The sequence below is a fragment of the Dipteris shenzhenensis genome, chromosome 30, assembly GCF_047967505.1.
Source record: "Dipteris shenzhenensis isolate YYH24624 ecotype China chromosome 30, Dip_SZ_1.0, whole genome shotgun sequence".
NCBI classification, from domain to species: Eukaryota; Viridiplantae; Streptophyta; class Polypodiopsida; order Gleicheniales; family Dipteridaceae; genus Dipteris; species Dipteris shenzhenensis.
The window spans coordinates 30,029,185-30,056,433 of record NC_141625.1 but is presented as its reverse complement, the minus strand read 5'-3'; the positions used below and the strand labels follow the sequence as shown (position 1 = coordinate 30,056,433).

The 27,249-nt window shown below is 44.3% G+C and overlaps 1 protein-coding gene across 1 annotated transcript in view; it reads left to right on the top strand.

The window, feature by feature from the left end:
* Positions 1-27,249, top strand: part of LOC147881953 (serine/threonine-protein kinase CTR1-like) — a 50,321-nt gene that overhangs the window by 22,752 nt on the left and 320 nt on the right. Inside the window, exons 4-15 of the mRNA XM_087402111.1 lie at positions 8,938-9,041; positions 9,261-9,493; positions 9,940-10,461; positions 11,859-11,899; positions 12,899-12,967; positions 15,745-15,845; positions 15,960-16,044; positions 16,180-16,278; positions 16,438-16,506; positions 18,189-18,320; positions 26,500-26,594; positions 26,755-26,975. Of these exons, the coding sequence (XP_087258237.1) occupies positions 8,938-9,041; positions 9,261-9,493; positions 9,940-10,461; positions 11,859-11,899; positions 12,899-12,967; positions 15,745-15,845; positions 15,960-16,044; positions 16,180-16,278; positions 16,438-16,506; positions 18,189-18,320; positions 26,500-26,594; positions 26,755-26,854 (1,650 nt within the window). The 3' untranslated portion in view covers positions 26,855-26,975. The remainder of the gene's footprint in view (positions 1-8,937; positions 9,042-9,260; positions 9,494-9,939; positions 10,462-11,858; positions 11,900-12,898; positions 12,968-15,744; positions 15,846-15,959; positions 16,045-16,179; positions 16,279-16,437; positions 16,507-18,188; positions 18,321-26,499; positions 26,595-26,754; positions 26,976-27,249) is intronic.

Here is a 27,249-nt window from a genome sequence, read left to right as displayed (position 1 = left end):
AGTGGCAATCAGCCCCTACATCAGTGGGATTGGCCTAAATCAAAGGAACCTCCCATGTGGGGGCCTTTGGCTTACATCATCAATTAGGTCACACACTAGACACATCATAGCACTTGATGTGCCTCTACAACACACACAAACACACACGTGACTCCCCTAGATGCACACATGCACGAGTTCTACTACTCAAGTACAATCAAAGCAATGAAAGTTTGTAAGTAAATAATGGAAGCCCCAAACTTATGGTGATTGCTCAACACCCTTTGACCAAAATATGCAGAATTCCGTCAACAGAGACTAGGGTAGATTGGAGGCCACAATTTGCATAGCTCGTAGTTCTATTTAAGGGGATTTTTATGCAGAAATAACACTAGTATACCAGACCAGGGCTACCAGCAAGAAGAGGCGCAATGTTGTGCAAGGTCGCCATGTAGAAGCTTGGCAAAATCGACTGGTCTTTTGTCTGTTGCTCCTCCAATACTTGACCAAACGGGCTCAGACTTCATCAGCAGCTTGCTTGTAGTGTCGCCCAACTCGTGCTCAGAGGAATTTGCAAATGAGTGACCACAGAGGCGGCATTACGCGATACATCGGCGGACTGTATTCTTGTTGGCACAGGCGATGGATGCGCAATTTCGCGACAAGCTTCGAGCTGAAGGGGTGCCCTACAGAGATGGTTCTACAGCACAAAGGGCTTAGAGAATGGTTGCTTGTAGGTAGAGAACAAGCTCACACAAAATTTTGGAAAGAAAGAGGAAAAATGGAGATGATGAGGAATCTTTGAAAAACTAGTAGTTCATGCTAGAGAGAGCATCTAATGCTAGGCTAGGCTAGATCTAGAACCTAAAGCTCTGATACCAAATGTAGAATCACGTGGGATAGAATAGATGCATCTTGGAAGAGGAGTGAGAGCACAAGATGAAACAAAAATGTTGTTCACTATAGATTGTGAGAGAGGTGACTCTCTCTTATAGAAAGGGGAGAAGGTGGCACCTTCCCTACATCAGTGGCAATCAGCCCCTACATCAGTGGGACTGGCCTAAATTAAAGGAACCTCCCATGTGGGGGCCTTTGGCTTACATCATCACTTTGGTCACATACTAGACACATCATAGCACTTGATGTGCCTCTACAACACACACGAACACACATGTGACTCCCCTAGATGCACACATGCACCATAGAGCAAGCCCTTGATCACACTTATCCCAACAGAATATGCCAATAATTCTAACACCCTCCTGCGGTGCCAATGTGATGATGTACAAGGAAGTGATCAATTACCAAAAGGAGATAAGTTCAGGGCACTGCGAAATGCCTCAAACCTTCATGTGGAAGTGCTTTGGTGAAGATGTCTGCAACATTGTCATGTGTTGACATATAGATCATACTGATCTCCCCTGCATGCAACTTCTCTCTGACATAATGATAATGAACCTCAATGTGCTTTGTGCAAGCATGAAACACATGATTCTTTGTCACTGCTATAGCACTCTGACTATCAATGAGAATTGGAGAAGGACCCTCCAATAAGAGACGAAGATCATTGAACAAATGACGCAGCCAAACACATGCAACTGTCACTGTGAAAGTTGCCTTGTACTCAGATTCACATGAGGAAGTAGCCATTGTAGATTGCTTCTTGCTCAGGCAAGAAATGCAAGCTTTGCCCAAAAAAGAAACAATAACCACTAGTGGGACTGCCTGGTATCATAGTCTCCAGCTCAATGTGAATCACTGTAAGCATGCATCTGCAAGTCACCCCCCCGTGGGAAACATCCAGCCATAAGACTTTGTGCCTTGCAAAAACGGAAGATGCATTTTACAGTCTTCCAATGTGTTGTCTTTGGGCTGTGCATATACCTGCTCTCCTGAGATACTGCATACTGAATATCTGGCCTAGTATTACACAAATAGATGATGCATCCAATAGCCTGGCCCTGGCTCAATGGGAGTGGCTTTAGGCTTACAATCTTGCATGTTGAACCTATCCAAGAGCTTTTGCACATACTTGCATTGAGACATAACAATGCCACGCTTGTCTTGTACGAACTGGATCCCCAAATAGAAATTTAACATGCCCAAATCTATCACGTCAAATTCAGCTTTCAATTCAGCCTTGAAATCTGCAATTATTTCCTCATTTGACCTTGTAAGCAGTCTGTCATCTACATAAAGAATGATGACCAAAATATCCCCCCCATCCTTCTTGATGTAGAGGGTGCTTTCAGTGGGACTAATGTGTAACCCCTTACTTGTTAGGAAGTCATCAATCTTGGCATACCATACACATGGGGCTTGTTTCAACCCATATAAAGCTTTATTCAGCTTGCAAACTTGAAGTGCATTGGCCGAAAGTTCAAAGCCAGGAGGTTGTTTGACATAAACCTCTTCCTGTAAGTTCCCATTAATTGTCTCTACAATCTTGCTACACGTAAGATTTTTGTGAGTAGAGATGTAATTTTTTCAGAGAATTCAGCTCATACACATGCTGAATTCACTATTCCAGCTTCTTCATATGATGTTTTTGAGGGGTTGCTTCCTATTGCTTTTGGTTCCCCAGCTGATACTCATGCTGAAAATCAGCATTTACAGCAGCCTCCTCCTGATCCGTATGCCCCAATTCAGCCACCTGCTGATTTTGTTCCTCCACAGGCAGTGGATGATGTTGTTAGGCAAGAGATTCAAGAAATACATGCAGCAAAAACAGCACCTTTGCCTGGCAAGACTTGTAGTGCAGCAAGGTGCACGCGAGGGGGGGCTCTTTCTGTTGAATCAGCTTATGCAGGTACTCTTCTTGATGAAAAAGAACCTGAAACTTCTGAAGAAGCCAAGGATAATGTGCATTGGATGAATGCCATGCACAATGAATTGCAGCCCATTGAGAAAAATCAGACTTGGGATGTTGTGGATTTACGACTTGGAAAATATGCCATTGGTACCAAATGGGTTTTCAAAGTGAAAAGAAAGCCAGATGGGTCTATTGATAGGTATAAGGCACGGCTGGTTGCCAAAGGCTATGCTCAGAAAAAGATCATAGATTATGAGGAGACTTTTGCTCCTACATCCCGGATGACCACCATCAAATCAGTTATTGCCATGGCTGCAACTTTTGTTTGGAATGTCCATCAGTTGGACGTAAAAAAAGACCAACTTGAGGCAGTTGGTCAAAAGGTGGATTCAAGCCAGTTGGCACTGATGGTGCTACATAAGCTACCCGGGAGCTTCAAAGGTTTCGTGACGACTGTCACATTAGGTCAAAGAACAAAGCCCATGACTTTTGAAGAGCTTTACCCTCTTCTCATCTAGGAGGAGGCTAGAGAGGTTTGTACTCCCAGGCAGACGAGAAAGCCCTAACAATGAAGGACAGGTCCGGCAAGGGCAAGTCCAAGGAGTTCCACAAGAAGACTGACGATCAAGAGCTCAAGAACATGAAATGCTTCGATTGTGAGAAGGCCATATGGCGAAGGAATGCCGCAAGAAGAAGGCAGACCTAAAGCGAAAGAAGCAGAACAAGGGCAAGGAGGAGTCAAGCGGGGAGGCGGTAAATGTTACCACAGAGAAGCTCTTTATGATCTCAGAAACATGCTCTGCTCTCTTGGCAGGAGAGAATGACAATGGCTGGTTCGTGGACAGCGGTGCCTCAAAACACATGTCCTTCAAAAAGGATTGGTTCACCACCGTGAAGTCTACTCATCCAGTCTCCTAAGTAACTGTGGGGGACAGCAGAATGTGCTCGGTCAAGGTGTTGGAAGTATTACTTTCGTCATGAGCTCCGGCGAAGAGAAGGTAATATATGGTGTATTGTATGTTCCTGACTTCTACAAAAACCTTCTGTCTGTGAGCCAGATGGACCAGCATCAAATGTTCGTTCTCTTCAGCAAAGGCCAAGTCATAGTAAAGACCAAGGACGGAAAGGTGGTTGCTAGAGAAGTACAGGAGCATGGGTTGTATTGACTTAGTGCCCTACTTGTTCATGGAGATCAGGGCCGGTGCAAACTCTGGCATGAACGGTTCGGGCATGTGAATTATGGCACTTTGATCGATATGGAGAAGTCCAAAATGTTGGATGCAAAGATGATGTCTATCGAGCTTGCTTGGAGAGCAAGCAACATCGAGACAAGTTCCCTTAGGAGGCTTCACCCTGGGCTAAGGCCCCTCTAGAGTTGGTCCATTCCGACTGATGTGGACCGATGTCGACAAACTCCTTCGTAGGTTCAAGGTATTCTCTTTTATTTGTCGACGACTTCAGCAGGATGACTTGGGTTTACTGTATTGCCAAGAAATCTCATTTCTTTGAAAAGTTTAAGGAATGGAAGGCAAAGGTGGAGAAAGAAACAGAGAGGTAGGTCAGGCTTTCCGTACCGATCGGGGAGGCGAGTTTACATCAATTGAATTCAACAGCTTCTGCAAAACACATGGAATGAAGCGACAATTCACTACAACTAGGACTTCTTAGCAAAATGGTGTAGCTGAGAGGAAACACATGACCTTAGTTGAGATGGGAGTGTCTATGTTGCAAGGCAAGAATCTTGCCAAAGTCTATTGGGGTGAAGCGCTTGCAACGGCAATTCATATTCTCAACCGGACGAAGACAGGCTATGGAACACATGACTTCAGACGAGACGTACTATGATAAGAAACCAACAATCTCTCACTTACCGATTTTTGGTTCTAACGCCTATGTTCATGTGCACAAGGATGAACGGAAGAAGCTTGATCCCAAAAGCCAGTAGTGCATTTTTGTTGGCTACAGTGAAGCTACAGTGAAGAGTCTAAGGCATACAGACTCTTTGACCCCAAGAAGAAGCAAGTCATTGTCAGCCGAGATGTGGTGTTTGAGGAGACACTTGCCAGAGACTGTTGATGATGATCAGGAATTCAAAGCTCTTTCCCCTCCCCCACCCAAAGTTGTCATTGAGGAGGTGCCCCAGGAGGCCCTAGAAGCCGAAGACGAGGAGGAGGAGCAACGAGCTCCAGTACCCACTTCAAAGGATCCTCAGCCAGCGAGGAAACTCCCAAAGTGGTATCTCAGGACTTTACTGGAGTCCTGAGTGATAGATATACCTGAGAGCAGTTTTGGCCTTCGGAGGTCCTAGCGGCATGCTTCGGCTTCATCTGCTCACTATGCGTTGGTGACTCAGGTCACATAACCGACGTCCTTTGAGGAGGCCAAGGACATCCCAGAGTGGCAGGCGGCCATGCAGACATAGATGGACGCCATCCTGAAGAATCACACATGGGACTTGGTGGATTGACCTCGCAAGAGGAAGGTCATTGGAACCAAGTGGGTCTACAAGCAGAAGTTGAAGTTCAACGGGAGCTTGGACAAATACAAAGCTAGATTGGTGGTGAAGGGATATGTTCAGTCAGAGGGTCTTGATTTTGATGAGACCTTTGCCCCAATTGCTTGGATGACATCAATCCGGACAGTCATAGCTTTGGCTGCACATCACAGTTGGTCCATCTTTTAGATGGATGTCAAATCTGCGTTCCTTAATGGGACCCCGGAGGAGGAGGTTTATGTCGAGCAACCCCCAGGGTTTCATGTTCCAGGGTCCACATCATAGGTCTGTAGATTGAGGAAGGCACTATACATGCTGAAACAGGCCCCCAGAGCATGGCACCGGTGGATAGATGTTCTTTGACATGATTGGGCTCGAGAGGAGTCCTTCTGATCCCAACCTCTGCTTCTTCATTGAGGGAGGGATGATGCTGGTTATCATTTTGTATTTTGTATGTGGATGATCTCATGCTCACAGGGAATCACAAGGATAGAATAGCCCAAGTCAAGAAACTGCTTATGACAGAGTTCGAGATGTCAGACTTGGGTCTGCTCCACTACTTCCTTGGTATTGAGGTACGGCAGAGCAGTGACAGTATTTTCATTTGTCAGGAGAAATATTGTCATGAGCTGCTTAGGAGGTTCCAGATGGAGAACTGCAAGCCTGGAGTTACACCGATGGAGGTTGGATTGAAATTCAGCATCCATGAATCATCAACATTGGTGGATGCTGGACGTTACCGGCAGTTGGTAGGGAGTCTTCTGTACCCTACCATGACATCTCTTTCTCCGTTGGAGTCTTATGCAAGTTCTCTGCCAAACCCAGGGAGGCACTTTGGAGAGCAGGATTAAGAGCAGTGACAATATTTTCATATGTTAGGAGAAATATTGTCATGAGCTGCTTAGGAGCTTCCAGATGCAGAACTGCAAGCTTGGAGTTACGGCAGAGCAGTGGAAGTATTTTCATTTGTCAGGAGAAATATTGTCATGAGCTGCTTAGGAGGTTCTAGATGGAGAACTGCAAGCTTGAAGTTACACCGATGGAGGTTGGGCTGAAATTCAGCATCCATGATTCATCAACATTGGTGGATGCTGGACGTTACCAGTGGTTGGTAGGGAGTCTTCTGTACCTTACCAACACTTGGCCTGACATCTCTTTCTCCGTTGGAGTCTTATGCAAGTTCTCTGCCAAACCCAGGGAGGCACACTGGAGAGCAGGATTAAGAGTAGTACGGTATGAGCTTATGTACCAGATTCCAGAGCAGATATCCAGAGCACACAAGTAACAAGTCAATCTCCCAGACAATCTGACTAGAACACACCCAGACTCTTTGAAAGAGGGGAAAGACTACACAGCCCGAAACAAACTGAACTTAGAACTGCACTTTTCCCCAAATAAAACTCAGAAAGCAGTCAGCCTCAGAACACTATGAACCCACAGCCCACTGCTCAATGGCTAGCACGACTCCCAAGGCCACAAGCTGTTCAAAAGAAGAACTGGCGGGTACCATCATCTGTAAACCTGCAGGTATATTCACCGTACAAGCAGCCATACAATTATACGTACGACAGCAGGCCTGTACAACCACACAGTAATCCGTACAGTCTGCATTTAATGACGACCATCTTCCGTACAGCTCGTAGAAGACATCTTTAATGACCCGTACGTGCCTGTTCAGCCTGTAATCAAGGCACCGTACTACCAGCCCGTACTGATCAACAATTACACCCCGTACAACCTCGTACTGCAACCCGTACAAAACCCATGCTTTAGATTCCGTACCACCCGTACGGCTCTTTCCAGCCTTCAATTAACGCACGCCATCCGATGCAAGGCTACGCTTGTTCCCAAAGCTCCCTTCTCATCACGTACTAGCCCGTATTCTTCATAGGCGCTCAGCCCTTCGCTTATGCACACACACAGAGCCTCTTTCATCTACGGAATCCCCCTCCTACAGTGTAGCCCTTCAACCAGCTAGCAGTTGCGCTCCTTCAGCTGCTCTCCCCTCTTTGCCCTACGAGCCTCCCATGATTGCAATGGCCTCCAGCCAGCCCATAAGCTCTTCGCAGCCCCCCTGTCTCGCGTACTCTCCTGCCTCCTTATCTGCAAGCCCAAGCTCCACATACCATGCTTACTCATCAACCAGAAGCTTCCTTCTTCTATCATGTAGCCACATGCATGTGCAGGATGCCTTCCCAATCCGTCCAGCCACCTCAGCCTAATTTGCCACCTCACCAGTGACATTTTACCACTCTCAAGACATTTCCCCCAAATCACGTTAAATGCACATTTTGGACCTTTAGTCACACAATTCCACACACATTAGCATGCACATTAAAGCTTGCATGCACCCCCGTACACCCACATAAAAAGCCCCTTGACATGGGCACCAGAACATATCAAATTCCCGTAACATGCAAGACCACATTGACTCAAGAAAATTTAAAAAAACCCTTCATGACTTGATTTTACATGACCCCAAAAACATTCACTTGACCACGCACTGGATACCCTTGCTCTGGAAGTCTGGTACAACCACATTGCATTTCATCATTTCCCATGAAGTCCATGCAAAACATACTTTATTATCTCAAAAAAATATACATCAGTTCATCATGCTTGTGAAAGAAAAATCCACAAATGCTAAAAGCCCACACCTATCCTGGATGTGTACAACTATGTGCCTACCCACAGCTATGTATAGTGCTAAAAAACTTGATACAGATTTTGTCCTATCAGCGTCACAAACTTCTATATATTTGAGTCAGCCCAAGGAGTGGAGTTAGAGAGTCCAGAGAGCGAGGAGACCGACAGACACAGATATGAGACATCTTCGCAGCCCACTAGAGAGCCATCACTGTACCAGGCTTCGGTTTCTAATTCTGTTCTGAGTCCCAATGCTGAGACTGACTTGTTTTTCAGTTTGTTCCTGATACTGGATAGATTGATCTGGCCCACTATGCAGTTGCAGTTGACTATTTCTATTCATGATTATGACTTTGTTAGCATAGATTAGTACTCAGCAAGGGTCCTAGCGTGCCCTTTGCTTCAGCCCATTGAGGCTTGTATGAGTTCGCTTTTCTGTGTACTTTGTCCCATAGGCCTGCGAGGCCTCCCATGGACGTTAATACATCTTTCTTTCTTTCTTTCTTTCTTTGTGTGTGTGTGTGGGGCAAGCAAGGCCCATTGACAGTTAATCTCTAGCTTTTATGTTTTTCAAACTGCTATTGATTATTGGACTGCATTATTGGAGCTCAATGTGCCATCATGTTGCCATTTTTTCCTTTTATGTATGAGGAATGCTGTGGTTTCTTTTTGGTCTACAAAGTCAGGTGTTATTATCAGCTGGTACCTTGTGTTATCTGTATTGTCATTAGACTTCTGGAATAAAGTGGTGAAGTGTCTATTGCAGGGTTGTAAGGTTTAATACTTTATGGGTAACTACATCAGGTTCTCTTTCATTATGTTTGCACTATGATTTCTATAGAGTTTTCCAAGCATTGTTTATCTCTTGTGCTTGTGTAGACAGGAAGCTCTGTTCATTTGGATAAAGTAAAACAATAAATACAAAAAGGCCAGAAAAGTTCTGCTTGGGAATTGATTTTGTGATTTGTTTGTGTCATTGACAAAAGCTTCCGTCATGCTGTTGCAGGTTCTTGCTGACAGTGTGAACCTTCCTTGTCGCATTGCTCGTGGATGTAAATACTGTGGGCAGGATGATGGTGTGTCATGTATTGTTCTTTGTGGGACTCAAAGGTAATGTGCTAAGAGTGTGCATATTCTTCTTGTGTCTTGTCAGTCCTCGTGACCTTGGTGTGAAAACACAGGCTGTCTAATATTTTATTGTCATTGTAATGTGGCAACTTGGAACGTGGAAGAACACTATAAAGTGAGGGGCCTAACAAGCAAGCACAATGGAAATCACAAGTTATGCATGGTACTGTTGCTAAACAATTGGGATAATTTTACACGCAGGGAATTTCTAGTGGATCTGATTGCTAATCCGGGAGCCGTATGCAGTCCAGAGGCTTTTCTCAAAAGCCTGCCATTACCAACAATTACTTCACCTCTTCGACTTCCAGATCTGAAAGCTTCTGACATGATTGGGGGAAGTGGATTCGAAGGGGGGAGTTCTAACAGTGAGTCCAGAGGTGTGGAAACACTTGGTTGGGAGCTTGGTTGGCAGAGTTCCTCAGGTGTTGAGTCAGGTAAATCAGTATGTATGGCTGCCAGCTATTCCTGATTGCAAGCAGGGCCAAAATCGGTGGTGATGCTCTTTTACCAGACGTTCTAGTGGCAAAAAAGAACTCGTCAATTTATAGGATGACTTTATTTGTTATGTGATTTTGTTTTACTGTGCTTTTGTTGACATCTCAGACATGTTTAAGCTAAAGAGGGCCTGTCATGATGTCATCTTCCGCAATTAATTTCTGATTTTCATGTCATGATGCAACAGTGAAAGATTCTATTGTGTAGAATACTTGTGATGTGTCCTTATGCCATGCACAAAGAAAACTCACTGCATTGGGGTCTTCTAGGGTTTTATTCTCTTGAAAAGAAAGTTGAGCAGTTTCATGCTGCAATTCCTTTTGGCAACATTCACAAGTGTTTATTTTTGTTTGATATAGACCAATTGTCCTCGTTTGTAAATCAGGTCGGAGAGAGAACAATCATGCATTCTGGGAAAGTATTTCAAGCGATGCCTCGGTTGGAAGGAGGATAGTTGGTCCTGGTGATAAGCTGGCTGGTGCTCCTTCGAGGGCTGGTTCTGATGTTGTAGAAACCATAAGAAACACACAACAAGCAAGCACTTTTGCCAATAATTCCACCTCTCTGCCATCGCATTATGCAGGAAAGGTCAAGGAGGCATGTCTTCAATCAAATGATGCGCCTATGCAGGAGAACGATTCTTCTAGGCAAAATCTTTTGTCTCCTGTGATTGTCAACATTGACGCTTTGCCTCAACAGCCTACGTTGCAAGCTCAGAGCCCGCGTGGTCTAGCTACTCCTTTAAATGTGTCTTTCACAGAGGACATGTTTGATGAGAGAAGGTTAGATCTTCCTGAAGAATCAGGTGAAACTTTAGTGAAAGCGAAGAATTTGGAGCTATCACTTGCAATGGATGGCTTGGAAATTGCTTGGGAGGAGCTTAATCTGAAGGAACGCATTGGGCAAGGTATTTTTCTGTGCTGTGCTTGCTGTTTCTTTCCGCCTTTTCTTGTAAGCTTGATTTTGTAGGGAAGCTAATGCTGTGAGTTGATTGAATTCATGGTAGATTCTGTGTAGTCATTTCAAAGAGGATGAAAAATGGCAGTCTGTAAGCAGTCGTTCAAGTTGTGCAAAATGAATGAAAGAATGGTACTTTAATGCTAAATGCTATAGTTCAAAATCCCTAGTGCGTTCTGCATGACTGGGGCAATGAGTAATGGTGAGTGTCTTCTTGATATGTATCACATAGTTGTCCATTCTATTATATCAGTGTTGATGCTTAAAATATACACATTTGTCACAATTTAGTTCTGCTACAGCTTTGCAATCAACAAAGGAGAACAAGTTCTTCCAATCAAGAAAAAGCTTAGTGGACCTTAGTGGAACCCTAGTAGGCTGAACGTGATGTTATCAAAAGAATATATATGTGATTTCTTGTCAAAAAGACAAGCCACCTTTGGTGGGTACTATAAAGGCTCAAATAGTATTGTCTTTAAAAAAATTATCAATATGCTAGATTCAATTAATTCCAGTCTTATGAAGTATACAACATCATGTGCGACCTACAGCTTATCCATGTAGCTCCCCCACCACCTCTTCCGCAGCTTTTTTTCCAAGGGACTATGTCCTGTATCTGTTTCCCCCTCCCTATCTTCTTTTCCACATCAGCTCTTTTGATCTTTCTTTTCTCAGCTTGGTTAATCATGATGTTATGAGAGTGCTTTTACAATGTAGATGTGAGTGATTTTGATGAACAGTTTCAATCACGTCTATCACAGCCATCTAGGTGATTTTTTCTTTGTGAATTGAAATGGATCATGCTTTTAGTAGAGAACAAATTCGTCTACTTCTGTTTGTCCAATTCTCCACGTGTTTTATTGGCAATAAGCCTAAGCTTTATGATTGATGTGTGTGTCTACACAGACACACGCATGCACGCACGCACACACGTACACGTGCACACGTGTGTCTGCTCATGCGCAGAATGTGTGAGCACCCACATGACACTGAATGCTAACAATACATACAAGATCATACATTGTTCATATAGTCCCTTAGAATCAAGCGAATATGTGGACTATCTAGAAGCACAGAAGTGGAGCGAGGGTGCCATCTTGCTTTCATGTGTCCTATCTTTTATGTAACATGCGCAACTGATGAATTGCCTCTTTATTTGAGACTTTCTTTTTGTCAGGATCAGGGATTGAGTGTTGGAATGAATTGGATTATAGTTTTATATGATTAATTTTCCTTCACCTTTTCACATATTTTCCTGGTTCTCGTATGAGCTGCTAAATGGGGTTCCTATTCAATCTAAATATGTTGTTGGAAGCTTCTGATTGTTGTTTTCTTGGAATGTGGCAGGTTCATTTGGGACAGTGCATCGGGCCGATTGGAATGGATCTGTAAGTGCCCGCCCACGAGGAAACACTCCCCCCCCCCCTCCCGGGGTGATACTTTGTCCTTTCTTTTTTGGGAGTAGTTTTTTAATGGGTGGGGGAGGGCTAGGGGTGGGTTCCTTGAACTTATATGACAGCTTGCCAAGTCTGCAAATAAATGCATCTGAATGAATCTTGCAGATATAGAGTGGGGAACTGTTGATTTCATTGCTTGAAATAGTTTCATTTTAAAGCAGTTTTACCACGGGTATAGTAATATGGGCCCTTAAAGCTCTTTTAACCTTAATAGGAACACCTATCAAATTATTTCTCATGGGTTCAAATTTTCATTCTCTCTCTCTCTCTCTCTCTCTCTCTCTCTCACGTGCACGTGCGCGCACACACACATGCATGCACTCATGGACACACATATGTATACGTATAGGAAGATCTATGTATGTATACGCTTATATATACGGACACGCACCTGCATGTGTATGTGTGTACATATATATTCATACTTACATAAAATGTGTATTACTATCCTTTGTCACGTATGAGTCTGCCCATCACCTTTGGAGTGCTGATAGAAACTGAGTACAAGACCTTTATATAAATGGATGCTCAAGTGGGGTGTGTGGATATGTATGTGTGGGAGCATATGGTTATACTATGGTTTGCACTCACCGTTGGGTGTTGATGACGGTGGTGCAGATGTCGTAGTAGCTAGTCCTTGCTATGCGTGATGAAGTTTATGGTTTTCAGCCTTGTGAGAGACTGTCATGAGATGAAACTGCAATATATGTTGCTTTTTAAAGGATGAATTTGGGCATGTTCCTGCATATAACTAGATATGTGTATGTGATAACTCTCTCTCTCTCTCTCTCTCTCTCTCTCTCTCTCTCTCTCTCTCTCTCTTTTCTTTCTTTCTCTTGCTTTTGTGTGTGTGTGTATGTGTGGAGAGAGAGAGAGAGAGAGAGAGAGAGAGAGAGATTTTAACTCATAGCTTTATTTATTTCAATATAGGATGTCGCTGTAAAAATTTTCCTTGAGCAAGACTTTTTTGAGGAGCGCTTAAAGGAGTTTATGCGTGAGGTGAGTGCTTTGTTATAGTTGATTTTCTGTGAATACGTTTCATAGGAATTTTTCATTTCTACCTATGAACATGATTACTAGGAGGATTTGTACTTCATAACTTATGATAAAAGAAGGTCTTGCATAAGGAGATGTCTACGTAAGAAGTATATACTTGAATAAATATTTTGTGATGCGAACGTGGGAACTTGCATGCTTGCTTGTTTGTTAAGTAGCACATCATTCTAGGTTCGAACTATGTAGGAAAGCCAAAATTGTAAACCAACCTCTTAATCACTTCTTGCTTCATTTCATTTCATTTCTAATAGAGATTATTCTGTCAAAATCGTATTTTGATCCTTGATATTGTGGTTAAAGTTGCTAGAATCGTTGAATGGTGCCTCATTATTGCAGAGAGCAATGCAAAGAGTTTCCTTTGCTCTTCCTTCTATTGAGTGGTGAGGCCTTCATTGATAGATATGGGTGGGGGTTGATCTATATGAAAATAAGTTGCATTTGGGATCTTCACACGCTCTCCAAGCCTTGTTAGTAAAATTGTTTTACTTTAATGGTGTATTTGGTGGCCTAAAAGGAGGTGGCATTCTTGTATGCACACACAATCTCTTTCTCTTTTTCCTTCATGCATGCGTAATGTACACACATATACATGTAGGCTTGCGGAATCACTTGCTAATTATATGCACTCTTTTGATGCAAACGTAATCTTGAAGTTTAAGTTGCCTCCATCACTGAAGCTAGGCTAGTGGCACACCAATTCTTGGTCTATACCATTAGACCCACTAAGAAACCCGCCATAGTGATTTGCGCTAAACCGTTAGACTTTAGTATGATGGAATGCAAATCCTTATGCTGTGAGCTCATTCAAGAGAATAATCAACGGCTTCTCTTTGTCATACAAACTTGGATAACTATATCTTGCTGGTCTACCACACAAAAGCTGTGTTCGTTTCCTAATGAAGAGTGATTGATAACCTTCTCTTAAGCAATTACGTCATGGAATTGTTGGCTGAAATTCTTAGAGAGAGAGAGGGGTCATCACTACCCGTCACATGCCTAGAGACGTGGGTCAAGCATGCTTGGCAGTTGCACATTGCATGAGATTCTCAATTAGCCATCTCATGCTCGTTTGGGAGAGACTAAAATGAAATTGTTTAGTGTTCACAAGCACTTGTAGCTTGAATGATGCGATTTTGAACTAGTTTTTGATTAGCCTTCTCCTTTAATGCTAGCCTTCGTCATGGCTGAGTCTGCCCTTCACCTTTGGGGTGTCGACAGAAACTCTGTACGAAGACTTTGTATAGATGGATGCTCAAATATGTGTGGGTGTGTGGATTTGTATGTGTGAGAGCACTAGTCTACTCGAGACACTTGTAGTACACTTTCCAAGCATATACTTAGAAAGTGGTCACTTTCTTAGTATGTACTAGTTTACTCAAGGCACTTAGTATGCTCAGCACCTAGGACTAGTCCTAGCCGCCGTAACTAGGTAGTAGGCCTTAGGCTCACCTTAGCCCCTCTGATTAGTGACCATTGTCTTAACTCCCAAGGCAACACCCCCCTCGAGGAGGGGATAACGCTACACCGCAATGTCCCCCCCAAAAACGGGATAATTCTATACCACACTATTCTTGATAAACATTTCCCTCCAAAAAAAAAAAAGGGGGATAGCTACACCACGCTATGATTGGTGTAATATTTCCTCCCTTTCAAGAAGGGTTGACGTCCTTGGCAACCTATTGGGGAATTCACTTACATAGCACCTAGGACTAGTCCTAGTCGCTGTAATTGGGTAGTAGGCCTTAGGCTCACCTTAGCCCCTCTGATTAGTGACCATTGTCTTAACTCCCAAGGCAACACCCCCCTCGAGGAGGGGATAACGCTACACAATGATCTTCCCCCCCCCCCCCCCCCCAATAAACGGGATAATTCTATACCACACTATTCTTGATAAACATTTCCTTCACAAAAAAAAAAAGGGGGATAATGCTACACCACACTATGATTGGTGTAATATTTCCTCCCTTTCAAGAAGGGATGACGTCCTTGACAACATATTGGGGAATTCACTTACATTTTTCCAGTTAGCATTCTCTTCTGAACCATCCTTCGACTTTACTAGTGCTTGAATAATTGTATGGTGCGTATGCGTTTCTTTAATATCAAGAATTCTTTTTGGCTCATGTAGAAGCACTGAAGGTTCAATCAAGTATATGAGACAATCCCCCCTCCTATGAGACTATCATGTTTGAGCAGCCGTTTGACTAATATGAAATAATGGATGCCTCTACATTCTTTTGGTAATGCTAACTTGTAAGCAATCTCACCTATCCTTTTTAGTATTGTGAACGGACCATAATACTCGGAGACTCCATGCATCCTTATTGGTTCATGGGGGTCAAAATTAGACAACCACATGGATGAAGTAATGAAGCAAGTATGCACTTCATTCATGGAGCCCTTACTTCTTTAGTCTCGGCGTATATCAGGGGACACGTTCTATTCTCTGGAAGTACAAGAAGAATTTGGATCAACTTGATTGAGTTGTAAGTGAAGTGCCTTGTTTTCTCACAATGTGATAGGAACTTTGAGTATATTTTTACAAATATTTTTTCTTTATTTGAACTGTAATCTGTTCATATGTGGAAAGTAAATCATAATGTGTAGTCTATATGGATTACGAGATTTTGTCCTTGACTTTTGCCTGTAAGGTCATCAGGAAAATTGTCCCATGTGCTAAAATGCTTTGCTATCCTTTTTTATTTTTTTGGGGCGGGAAGGTGGCCATCATGAAGCGTACACGGCATCCGAATGTTGTGCTTTTCATGGGTGCAGTTATGAAACGGCCGAATCTTTCTATTGTTACGGAGTATCTTCCAAGGTATAATTGTGCAGTTAGAAGAGAAACCATGTCATGTTGGAAGACTAGCTTACATGCATGTTAGAGCAGAAGCACATATTGCCTAATTGCTTTGTTTTGAGTGTTCCTGTTCAGAGGCAGCCTATTCCGCCTTCTTCACAGACCTGGTATGAGGGAAGTATTGGATGAAAGGCGGCGGATTCGAATGGCTCTTGATGTGGTGAGTGGGCATACTGTAGTGTATTTACTTTTCCTTTTTTATGCATCATCGGTCGTTTTGCCTTTGCCTTTGTGCTTTTCGCTTTTATTTTGTTCATAAGAAAATTTCACAATCTTACTCAAAAGAGAATGGCAGGCAAAGGGAATGAATTATCTTCATCGTCTCAACCCTCCTATTGTGCATAGAGACCTTAAGTCACCTAATCTCCTGGTAGACAAGACATGGACAGTGAAGGTATTATGTTTTTGGTAGCCTTTCTTATTTTAATCTCTTTGAGAAGATAAAGTGCTATTCTCAAAAGGCTAAATCAAGTGGCAGCATCATACTGCTTGACTATCAAGATTATCTGGCTAATTTTAGTCAAAAATGGCAATGGTTGCTCATATCCTGCAGGTTTGCGATTTTGGTCTCTCTCGCTTCAAGGCAAACACATTTCTTTCTTCACGCTCTGCAGCTGGCACGGTACCTTTTACAGCTTATGCATTACGTTTTGGAGCTGGTTTCAGATTTCAATTTGGTTCAGTCATCAAAACGTTTCTGATGAGATATGACAGGCTTCATCAGTTTCGGTTCTTTTTTCCAGCTTAGAGATGAGACAAATAGAGGAGCTAAGATGTCGTGCTTAATTACATTAACATCCTGTCATGGTAGAATAATATGTGCTGCAGGCAGTTGGCTGTCTTATCTATGTGTGCAACACTAGACCAGATATTCAGTTTGCTATTTCCCAAGCCAGCAAGTTTATGCACAATCTTGGTAGCATTTTTTGTTATCTACAGGGTACACAGAATCTTGGATTTTTTAATCCAAGGGGAACAGCTTGCATTTATATGCTTTCAGTGATTTAGGTGACTATGGTACCCTATAGTTCACAAGTGGGAATTGTTTTGCCTTGGCAAGTCATGCATGTCTTTACCACTTTTGTCACGTCTACTTGTGAGGTTGAGTACAGGGAAGCCTTCATGGCAAAAGTAGATTGTGTGTGGCTGAGGAGGTTGCTTGGAGATCTTTGTGAGTTATTAACAGGCACCCACTACCATTCTCACTGACAGTCGGAGTGCTATGGCTGTGGCAAGGAATCGAGTTTTTCATGCCCATACCAAGCACATTGAGATTTACTATCATTATGTTAGAGAGAGCCTTCATGCAGGGGAGATCACATTGACCTACTACTCTACACATGACGATGTTGCTGATCTGTCACCAAGGCACTACCTAGAGAAAAGTTTGAAGCTTTCCACAAAGCTTTATGCTTATTTCCATTTGATGACTAAACCATTTCTCTGTGCATGTCTACACTACCCCTACAGGGGGGATTTGTTAGATTATGAGTAGCATGGTGTTAACACACCCTTAGGTTGTCCCTGTAGTTAGGATGTTGTGCCTCCTGAGGTTAGCATCAGGGTTAGTCTCCTATGTATGGGATATAATCCTCACTTTGGTCATTTCCAATAAGCTGTAATTTTCGAACAGCTTTTACTGATCCATCCTTCTTGAAGGGAAATCTGTCCATTTTACCAAGAAAATTATTAAACAGTGGGTTTAACCAAGAGATCCCAAAATCCTTCATGACTCAAATAGCAGCCTATGCTTGGGTATTGATGAAAAGATAATTGTATGCCCCCCCCCCCTTTTGCGCGCTCGTGTGCTTCACTCAAACACCTCACACACCTTTCACATTGCCTCGTTTGTTTTCCAGGAAATTGAGTTCAAAGATTATATGTTTTCTAGTCTTATGACAATGAATGTCCTGTGTTGTGATGTGGCCTTTGTCCTTTGTTGGTCTTGTGAGAAATTTTGGTGTGAAATAAAAACCGAAATGGGTGTTCCGTTGAACAGATTAAGTTCTGTTTAACCCTTGCAGTCTTAGATCCTTTTTTCTGCCTCCCACAGCCTCATTCGTTTCCCAAGAAATTAATTTCAAAGATTGTATGCTTTCTAGTCTTACAATGATGTATGTCACGTGTTGTGATGTGGTGTCTGTCCTTTGTTGGATCTTGTGAGGATTTTTGATGTGAAGTAATAATGAAGTTCCGTTCAACCCTTACAGTCTTAAGTCTCTTTTCCTTGCGCTGATAATTACCTTGAAATTGTAGATTTTCCCCTGAATGGTTGCTCCGACAACTGTGTCCATTTGGTTGCAGGCTGAGTGGATGGCACCTGAGGTTTTGCGAGATGAGCCATCAAATGAGAAGTCAGATGTTTACAGTTTTGGAGTGATTCTGTGGGAAATTTTCACTCTTCAGCAGCCCTGGAGTGGATTAAGTCCTGCACAGGTTAGATAAAAAATAATATCCGCTGACTTTGCAAGATTTCACATTTGGGGATGGTCAGGAATAATCAGCTTAACTTGTACATCCTTTGTTGAGGGTTTGTGGTGTATTTTTTTTGTGTAGTCTTTGTTGATTTTACTGGGATATAGGAGATGCCAAGTAAATCAAATGAAATATGAATATGCCAGAGGAGTATAGTTTGTTTTTTGCACAGTGCTTAGAATACAGATAGCAAGATTTGTGTAGTGAGTCAAGGTATAATCTGGGTGGTCGAGTTTATTTGCATCTTGAGCCACGGAGGAGGCTGACAGGAAAATTATCTGTTGCCATGGGTATAAACCCATCGAGAATCTTGGTGTCTTCGGAACATTTCCGAAATCTACCACTGCTGTCCTTGTTTCCTCTTTGTGGTCTACTCGTGGGTAATGTGATTTAGTGTGATGTCAGGGTGCCACAATGATGGCGCGCTGAATGGGGCGGGTGCTCGTTGGATGTGTCTAGTCTTCTGTTGAGCTGGCGTGCTTGGAAGTTAAGGTCTTCTTGGTCGCAGTGTCTCTGGAGTCCCAACAATTCTACTACTGTGAAGAAGTCTGTGATCGCCTGCTGTCTGGGTATTTGGGGGAATACCTATGTCCTATGGATGTATACCTGCTATAGGTCATTCTGAATGATTTGACGAATCTCCTACTATGTCAGATGCAGGAAAAGGGTATCTAGTGAATATTGGTAAGTGATCTATAGATATGCCCTACAATGGGAACCATCCAGGTACATGTGCATGACACTGCCGCTCGCTCAAGCTGCATAGACAGCCTCCATGGTAGTCGCTGTCTGATGTGGTCTAGATTGGAAATGATCTAGAACGAGGCATCTATGGGTTCTTGCTGCTAAACTCTGAAAATGTCGTGTGGAGTACATTGCTTCCCCCGGATCATACAAGATAGCATCATGAACTGTTCTCTTTCAAACCTGGTCATCCTCTTTGAGCTCCACTGCCCAGAAAGCGCTTGCTTATAGGGCTGGTAGAACGAGAGAGTCAAAGATGAGTGATTTCATGCTACATGCTCGAAATGTGCTTAGAAACATGCTGAGAGCTTGGGACTCCACATTGACAAGCTACCTCCCTTCCAATACAATGTTGACATCCCCCTCTATCCCGCTTCCCTATCATGAGGTGAACCAGGTCATCCGAGAGAATCTACCTAGAGTTACTTCGAGGGCTCAGGACTTTGGGTTTTCCTTGGTGTTTGTCATGGGTGTTCCACCCTTCAGCTCATTCTATCAGTTTCTTTCTAGTCTCATAGACCCTTTGGTCTTCCGAGACTCTTAATAAACTTTCTTTCTTTCTCTCTCTCAATTCGAGGACCGTACTACTGTCTGTTCAGGAGGGGCACAGTTTTGGGCCAATCTCCCAGCTGATCCTCTCTCATGACCAGGTTTCACAAGAGACTGACCGTGCACAGCGACATGTCATAGACTTCTATGCTTTCGAGTCAGCCACAGGACATAGTGGAGTAAAGGAGGAGGAGATAGTCAACATTAGGACAGCATGGATCAGCGGGAAGAGATGGCACTGAGTGGTGGGGCCAAGGACACAAAGACCCCACACAAGGCATAGGTCGACCAAAGCACGCATGATGAAGGTCCAACCCATCCTAGCTCTACTTATAAGGGACGATCCGAGCCCAGGTGTTGTTCTTGATATGGCCTACCACATACAAAGATCACAGAGAGTCGAGACCATGCCCCCCACTACAAGAAGAGATGACCCGATAAACACAGATATCGCACCATCTTCGCAGCCCACAGAAGAGCCGCCACGGCACCTAGCTATGCATTTTGAGTACTAGTTTTGAGTTTTGAGTTTTCACACCATGGCTTTCAGCAAGGGCCTTAGCACTCAGTTTTGAGTACTAGTTTTGAGTTTTGAGTTTTTAAGTTTTCACACCATAGCACTCAGCACGGGCCTTAGCGAGCCCTTTGCTTCATCCCACAATGGCTTGTATGAGTTACCCTTGGATTGTACTTTGTCTCATAGGCTTGCGAGGCCTCCCAAAGACGGTAATACATCCTCTCTCTCTCTCTCTCTCTCTTTGTGAGAGCCGAGACATGATCAGCCTAGGTAAAACCAAGGTTATGATCTTCGACACTAATGACGCTCAGCTTCAGTGAGATAAACTCACACTTGCAGAGGAGCCAGTTGCATTTTCACAAGCCCCACGTACCAATGCCTCTGTTCCCCCTCTGTTGCTAGTGCCATGTGAGGAGGCTGGCGCCAACCAAGGAAGCCTAGTATACTATTTAATGCAGTAGAGATATGTGATGATTTGAAATGCCGCATCAAGCTGCAGTGGCATCCCTGAACTCAGCCAAAACTACCTGATGTGTGACCGAAGGCTTACTACGAATCATCCGTGAGAGCATGAGAACTTGAAGCCTCTCAACACTGGCCCAATTTGTCTCTGATAGGTCTAGTCCCTAACATGGGCTCCCATACATACTTGCTGGACGGACCAAAGAGTCAAAGAGAAGAGTCTTGGTTTGAGGGTCCTGAAGATGAGAATGAAAGCAATGTTGCTTGAGCCTGGCCACTAGAGCGTACCCCTTTCTCAATTGAGCGTGTAATGTGTGGTCGCATTGTAAAGATTGGGCCGAATGTGTGGTCGCATTGTAAAGATTGAGCCTGTAATGTGTGGTCGCATTGTAAAGATTGGACCCCTAGGTATGTATATTATGCAACCACCTCCACCGGCAACCCATTTAGGGTAAAGTGCTCTCTGCGCATGGCTGCTCGGGATGTGTTGAAGATCATGACCTTTTTACCAAGGTTGACTTTCAAGTCATGTAATTCACAGAAGGTATGGAGTGCATCTAAGTGTCGTTGGAGACCCTCAGCTGAGGAATCATTTGCGTAAATGAGAATTTGGAGCAAAGATCCTGTTGGAGAGCAACCAGCCCCTCCAAGGGTCCCAATAAAAGTCTCAAGCTCATCAATGTAGAGACCAAACAAGGTTGGTGACAGTGGACGACCTTGTTTGACCCCAATGGTGCTCATGATCTCCTCTGTCCATCTTGCGCCTGTCCAAACCCTACGCGAGACACTCTCATAGAGCACCATGACTGCCCAAGTGATCTTCTCATCGTACCCAATTTGTGTAGACTTTTGATGAGTCGGGCTCTCGCCATTGTGTCAAAAGTCTTGCGGAAATCCGCAAAGCAACAATCCTTTGTCTCCGTGCCTTAACAATGCCCTTGAGGATACATATATGATCCATAGTCCCGTGATCTACTGGGAAGCCTATTCGTCCTGTTGCTACGAGTCCTTGAAGCTTAGCAACCAAGCTAACCTCTTTGTCAAGTACTAATGCATAGATCTTGGACATGACATGTCCAATCATGATGGTCCTGTCGTTTTTCAGGCTCATGGGATCTCTTGCCTTGTGTATGGGGGTGATGGTGTTAAGGGTCCAAGTGTGTGGGAAGCCTATGCAAACCTCTTCATTAAAGAGCTTTACCAAGATTGGGGCTAGGGCATTTATCTTGTATGTAATGAATTCAGTGCATAGGCCCTCATGATCTTTTGCTCGGATGGTTTGAAGCTTCAGGGCTGCTTGTTAGACACCACCGACTGTGAAGAGTGTGCATGAAGTGTGTGTGGGATGTTTAAGAGGGCTTTGGGACATCATACAGTATGCACGCATAAGAGTGCGAGGTTTTGGTGTGTGTGAGAGGGGATGGGGCTCACTGCCCCAGGAACTGCCGTAAGTCTTTCAAATTGTTATTTCACAGTTTAATAACTCCTCGTTTTGGCGAGTGAAGGCCTGCTTCTTGTGGCGAACCAGACAGCGATACTCGCGTATCGTCTTTGCATCACTTGGAAGGTGATATGCTTTCTTTCGAGTTAGAGTTGTCGGCCTAGAGCTTTACACTCGTCATCGAACCAGCTATTGCAGGGTACTGAGCTGAGAGGTGGAGGGCGTGTGCATCGGGTGGTGTATGGGAAAATGTGTAGGGCAGCCTCGTGGTGCTGTGATCAAGGCGGCTCGGCTCTCTAGGAGTGGTGGGTGGTCAATGTCTCTAAGCATGTCTGAGGCACGTGCGGAGTATGCGGGTTTTAGCTTGTGATCAAAGTGTATGTCATGGTAGGTGGTGTGTGTAGGTGAGGTACAAATTTGTGCAGAAGATGGGGCTGTCCACGTAGTGTGTGAGATGGACTGTGGTGTGGAGATGCTAAAGAATAGATAGGTGTCGTCTGCTCCTAAGGGTGATATGTGAAATGAAGGCAGGAGATCCCATGAGGTACTCAACTATGTTGGAACCCCTCCATTTGGAAAACATGTTAACCGACCTGAGGAAGGCCAGCAATGCAGGCCGTTATATATGATAAGATCATGTATCCTTCCCATATCTAATGGTGCATGCCCATAGGATGGACTAGTGTGCGTCTGTCTACGGAGACTTGAGACATCCTAACCTCATCTATATCAACATCTGGTTGCAAGATCGAATCGTCATGAAAATCCAGAAGTGATACCTGGTGTGTACCTATTCTCGCGTTGAAGTCCCCAACTAGGAGAACTTCCCTGCGGCTCGAATAATCCAAGATGTTCGGGTAGAGGGCTGCATATAGTGAGGTCTCAGCCCCCTCATGTAGGTCCTTGGCAAAATGCGAGGCCTCAAGAGGGGGGGGGGTGATGAAGAGATCCTCACGTGAAGGTTGTCGGATCCGACCCATAAGAACCTAGCTCCTAATAAGTGCTGATCGGTATAGTATTTTCACTCCTCTTGTCTCTCAATTCTCATCTCGAAATGCTGTCTCCCACGTGTACCCACTGATTAAGTGATGATCGGTATAGTATTTCCACTCTTCTTGTCTCTCGGGTCTCATCTCAAAATGCTGTCTCCCACGTGTACCCACTGACTATAGGCAAAGGGCACTCTGGACTCTAATGGGTCTCTGTGTAAAAAGCTATGTCTCGACCTGTGTAAGATTTTGAGAAGTTCTTTGGATCTGACCATAAGGTGCTGTTGAGTCAGGGTCTCGGTGATTTGAATCTCATAGATCCCGCCCCCAATGTAGGGGGCCACCAGATGCCCGTCGGGGACCTATCAAGAGCCGCCCCTCTTGGACTACTGCCCACTTGCCTCCTTGCGGGCGGCATCCCGCCTCTGTAAGAGGGTACATCTCTCCTCCACATGAAGCGGTGTAAGATCCTTATCTAAGTGGATCTCTGGTTGAGCATGTAAGGCCGAGCGTCTGCGCAGCGCCGCGAGATGGGCATGGCGTCTCTTGAAGTGGATGATGAGAGGCTGCTCTCGTTTGGGATCTGGCCCAATTCGCCAGGCCCCCTCAATCCCATGTTCCTAAACTCCAAGGGTGGAAACCATGAAGCCCATTGTGTCATCCATGGGGGTTGTGGCTGTGCGAGTGATGCCACATACTCTGACAGTGAGAGCCTTGCTGGCCCTCTGCTGCTGCTCCAAAATGGTGGCTGAAATGATGCCCTTCGCAGGCTCCCGTTTCACAACATCCACCCATCTGGTAGTCTTTGCAATGGCTGACTGTATAGTGGCTATCTGTGCCTCAACAGCCTCTACTGCTGGTCCATTTTGTGGAGCTGTCACCATAGTGGCCAATGCCTTCTGGAGCTGGGATATTTCCTGGCTCAGGGTGTGGATGAGATGGTCCTGCTCCCCCTCCTGTGAAGGCGATATATCTCTAGGACAGGATCCCAAGAGTCCAAGTGACCATGAAGTGTGTAGGGATGTTGGTGTGAATTGGGGCTGGATAATGGGGGGTGGTAGTGGAGACTGGTGGGGGGACAACTAGAATGTGGGTGTGGTGAGACTGACTGAGGAGGTGAGAGGTGGCTGAGTGAAGGGTAAGGGTGGGGCAAGCACATGTGGGCCGTGGTTTCCCGTGACAGTTGCTGGCTCCACGAGTCCCAAGGCAGAAGTGGTGCAGTGTAGCAGCTCCAAGAAGCGCGACGAGCAGGGTGGCAGGGAGAGAGGGAGACTGAAACTGGAACTACACCTCAAAAATCCACTTTGGGAACAATATTTCAGCAACTATGGATGCTTTGGACTGGCTGGACAGCAAAAGGCAGCAAAGGATCACCTTCCCAATCAAATCACTATAGTTTCTGGATACTCAGGGAATATTTCTTGAGCACCTCCGGGCATAGCACACAGCCAAAAGCACATCATCTGGGGAAGAAGCCTGGCGTTGGGATTGCTTGGATTATAGGAAGAAGCTATGAGGACACAGTCCTCTTCAAGAAAGACTGCTGGAAGAATAGAATAGGGGTAGAAGCATCACACTGCACTATGGCCATTAAAAAGGGCTGGACCCCCCCGAAGGTCTTCAATTGCAATAGAAATAGACTTTTGTACAACTGGCTTCACAAGAGCTTGGGCTGAGTACAACTCTTAATGATTCTAGAGCTTAGGGGCTCTTCTTTTATAGGCTTGGCCCCAACCCGAAGCAGAGCTTTGTAAAAAGCTGGGGCTAGCTTTATTTTGCCTAATTTTAGACTTTCTTTCTCAAAAAGCTAGGGTTTTGCACTTTTAGCTTTCTAGAGCTTCTAAAAGCTGATTCGCATGCTTTTTGGGCCATAATCTTGGCTTTTAGGCTTGAAATCTCCTTTCCCATCTCGATAGACCGCTCCCGCCCATTTACCTTCTTTCCTTGCCTCTTTCACTTTGATAAGTTCGTTTGCCCTTTGTTTGAGTTGGGTTGGAGTGAGCTCTTCAGGTATCCAAATCCTACACTTATTGTTGGGCGCTGATGACGTCAGTGGGGATGTCATAGTAGCTAGTCCCTGCTATGCGTGGTGGGGTTTATGGTTTTCAATCTTATGAGTGACTATCGTGAGATTGAAACTGCACTATGTTGTGTTTTTAGAGGATGAGTTTGGGAATGTTCCTGGATTCATCTCGGTATATTGTTGGTTTGTCTAAGGATCTCGGTTCTTAAAACCCTATCTTTGAAATAAATCTGTGCTTGGTTTCCCTTTGGAGTGATAAGACTTATGCCATTTTCATTCCAAGCGACTTGTGCCACTGCCTTCTTGAGTTGAGTAATCTTTTCCTCATCAGTGCATTCCTCTTCCTCTTCCAAGGCAACTGTCTTGCAATCCCCCAATACATAAAATGTTCTTGTTACTTGCTATGGTTTGCTGCTCTTACCTCAGTATTAACTTCACATTTGTCAATCTTGTTATGTATTGTTGCTGTAATTTCCTGTCCCATGGATTTGAGCTGAGTGGTGACCATTTCTTGGACCTTGGCTACAAGCTGTGGTGCAGGACTTGCAGTATTGCATTGCTGTAGGACTTCTTGGATTACCTCGTCTACCTTCATTCTTCATTTCTGAAACTATCTTCTCCAGAGAAGCAATGCGAAGCTTTGCATCTTTGAGTTCTTGTTGTAGGAACTAGATCCGCTCATGTGGATCAAGCTCGCTCTGAAATCTATGAAAAGTTAAGGCATAGGGAGAAGGTGTTCACTGTTGACGCCATGGTAGTGTAGGATGGCTTCTTGTTAGTTGGAGTTGATGGAAAAAGCTTCGTCTTTGGGAACTCCATGCTGGGAAAGACCTGGGCAATCTGAGACCCCTTTGTTGAAGCTAACCCCCCAGACTGAGCCAGGGGCTCAGCTCAGCCTGAGGCTGGGTTGGACGACGGCCCCTCTGCTGTTGCGAGGCCTGCTGCGGGAGTTAGGCGGTGCTGTCGGCTAACGGGAGCGGAAGAGGAAGGACTGAGTGATGGTGAGGGAGGGATGAGCGACAGAGAGGGGGGGGGGGTTGGGTGACGACGGACGGAGAGGGGGGGCCTGATGGACAGATGGAGAGGGGGATTAAAGTCCGCAGAGAGAGAGAGAGAGAGAGAGAGAGAGAGAGAGGGGGGGGGGGGAGGGAGGGGTATTCTATTTATTGCATGCATGCATGCATACTGCATGTAAGTTACACATATCCATTCCGTACAGTCCACAATTTAAATGATAGCTACATGTCTTTTGTACAGGTTGAGAGCTAACTTTGAATTGCAAAACAGAACTGTATGTGAGCTATGATAGGAATCAAAGTGAAAGATGTAATGCATGTGCTCTATAAGGTTTTTTGTTCTGAAGTCTTGGATGCTATTAAAAACATGAATTTGAATGATATATGAGTGTCCTGCAGGTTGTGGGAGCAGTAGGGTTTCAACATAGAAGACTTCAAATCCCAAAGGAAATGAATTCAGAGATAGCAGCAGTAATTCAATCTTGTTGGGAAAAGTAAGTATATGCAGTTTGGAAGATGGAGTATTCCTGCAAGCGGCTTTTCATGTGTCCGAAAGTTGTGTTGATGTTTTTCTAATTTGTTTTGTTATTCAGCCAATGCATTATCATTTTTATTGATTTGTGATACACCTGTGACTTTCCTTGTGTATCACAGTGATCCATGGCAAAGGCCATCATTTGCAAATATTATGGAATCCTTGAAACCATTGCAGAGACCTTTATCAACACCTCCCGTAGGTACTTCGAGTGCCTAGCTGGGTTTCATTTTGCTTCTCTCTGTAGCCTTTGGCAGGAGGGCTATATTTCACAGTGCAAACGATTGAAGAATCGCTACTGTGAGCTCATTTCAGCTATACACTTTCCAGGTGTTTTAAGGTATGGAAACACTCTGATTGCACTATGCATATGTCTTTATGAGATGGCTCTGGCGTAGTACTCAGTATTTATTTTGTTGTAAAATGGCTGCTTACTTTCCACTTGATTTACTTTGAAGTGATTTTGTCCTCTGATTACTCCTGAATCTGGGATGAGCACAGTAAAGGTTCTTATCCAGTTTAGGCTCTCTTCATTTAAAATAGATGTGAATGTCGAAACTGAGGAATAGGGTCGAGCATGGATGTGGCTAAAAGTTTCTTTTGCTTTTGGCATT